Source organism: Cupressus sempervirens, chromosome 3, assembly GCF_028749045.1.
Source record: "Cupressus sempervirens isolate cs-2001-9-10 chromosome 3, ASM2874904v1, whole genome shotgun sequence".
NCBI classification, from domain to species: domain Eukaryota; kingdom Viridiplantae; phylum Streptophyta; class Pinopsida; order Cupressales; family Cupressaceae; genus Cupressus; species Cupressus sempervirens.
Genome location: NC_143120.1, coordinates 1011729972 through 1011731456, shown reverse-complemented (window position 1 = coordinate 1011731456; position 1485 = coordinate 1011729972). Strand labels below are relative to the sequence as shown.

At 40.1% G+C, this 1485-nt stretch overlaps 1 protein-coding gene across 1 annotated transcript; it reads left to right on the top strand.

Annotated features, from left to right (window-relative positions):
• The first annotated feature begins 216 nt into the window (after nucleotides 1–216).
• LOC149570165 (uncharacterized) lies at nucleotides 217–1008 on the top strand. Its single transcript, XM_089817874.1, has one exon. The coding sequence runs from the start codon at nucleotides 296–298 to the stop codon at nucleotides 629–631; it is 336 nt and encodes a 111-aa protein (XP_089674000.1). The 5' UTR covers nucleotides 217–295; the 3' UTR covers nucleotides 632–1008.
• The last annotated feature ends 477 nt before the right edge of the window (nucleotides 1009–1485 follow it).

Sequence of the window (1485 nt, the reverse complement as noted above, 5' to 3'; positions counted from 1 at the left end):
ATTCCCGCCAGAACTTGGTAACGGACACTATTACAAGCGTTTACCATTCTCAACAACTCTCGAAATTCTCGCGCCACGTGGACGCAGGAGAGAGTAGGAATACATTGTAACCTCCGTAACCGTCGGAAGAATTGATGACCAATTATTGCGCTCCTTTGTCGTGTGCAAATTAATTACATTAATTGTCCCTTGCTCCCCACGCATTCTCCTTATATCATCGCTCCCTTCCCTCCCTTCACTTTCACAAACTGTGAAAGATATTTCAAGCACTTGAGGGCAACACCTGATAATAAAAATGGCAGGCATGGAAGTTGAGGCACAGCAGGAGCGTAAAGGCATTTTCAGCCGCGCGAATTCGCTTGAAAATCTTCTGAAGAAATTAGGGTGGGAGAAAGTGGCAGAGCCGCAAAGGGCTAATTTAAGGAAGAGTGAGCGGAGGTCGTGGTCACGTGGAGGGAACTGCGTGTTTCAGATGCCTTTGAATTACCCGAGGTATTCGAGGGCTGATTACGAATCCATGCCCGAATGGAGGCTTGATCTGCTGCTTCAGGAGTATGGATTGCCTGTTGCAGGCGATCTTCCTTACAAACGAAATTTTGCCATGGGAGCCTTCCTCTGGCCTCAGCACTAATTATTTTATTGAATGTCTGGTCTGAGTTAGGGTTTCCTTTTTCTTAAGTTAAATTCTACTGCTAAGTTTGACGATAGTTTGTGCAGCTCTGGATTGTACCACTCCAGTCATCCATTCACCTAATTTTGTAAATGTTTTGTTTCTTAGGTAATTTTGTAAATGTTTTTAAGCAAGTTTTCCTCGTAACTTTCCCGCGAAGATATGTACAGTGTCCCATCTTCGTCTTTTTCTTGACGTGTGTGACGTTTTTTGGGGTAGAAAATAAAGCCCTGTCACAGCCCTTCTTGATCTGTGTTTATTGCAAAAAAATTAAGTAATAATCTGTGATTTACATTGCAAATAAATAAATAAAAGAGGTTTTGGGTTGATGAGAATAATGCTTGTCAAACAACTTTATTATACAAAGTGTGAGTGTAAGGAGAATTGTATCTATTTTTTATTATTTATTAATAATCTGGTTTGAAGAAATCAGATTGATAATTATTTTTTTTATCATTTTTAATACTTTCTTGTAGTGGGAGGTATAAAATCTTTTGGGAAGAGTTGAGGACAAGTTTTCTACTAGAACTCTTATGTAATGTTCCGCCCGGAGATCTTTGGAAACAAGGATTCAAATCAAGCCAAGATATTTTTTTTTTACAAGTATGAATGCACATGACAACATCATACAGAGTTCACAACGATCGCAACGGAAGACTTCACCACCATCCTGGCAACCAACGAATCTCCAAACGCCACCACCAAACTGACACACACAACCAAAGCCAACAACGACAACGCAAATGATGAGGGCACAAGAAACAACCACTCATCAACAAAACACCAAGCTAGGGTAATATGCAAAATTTTGAAAT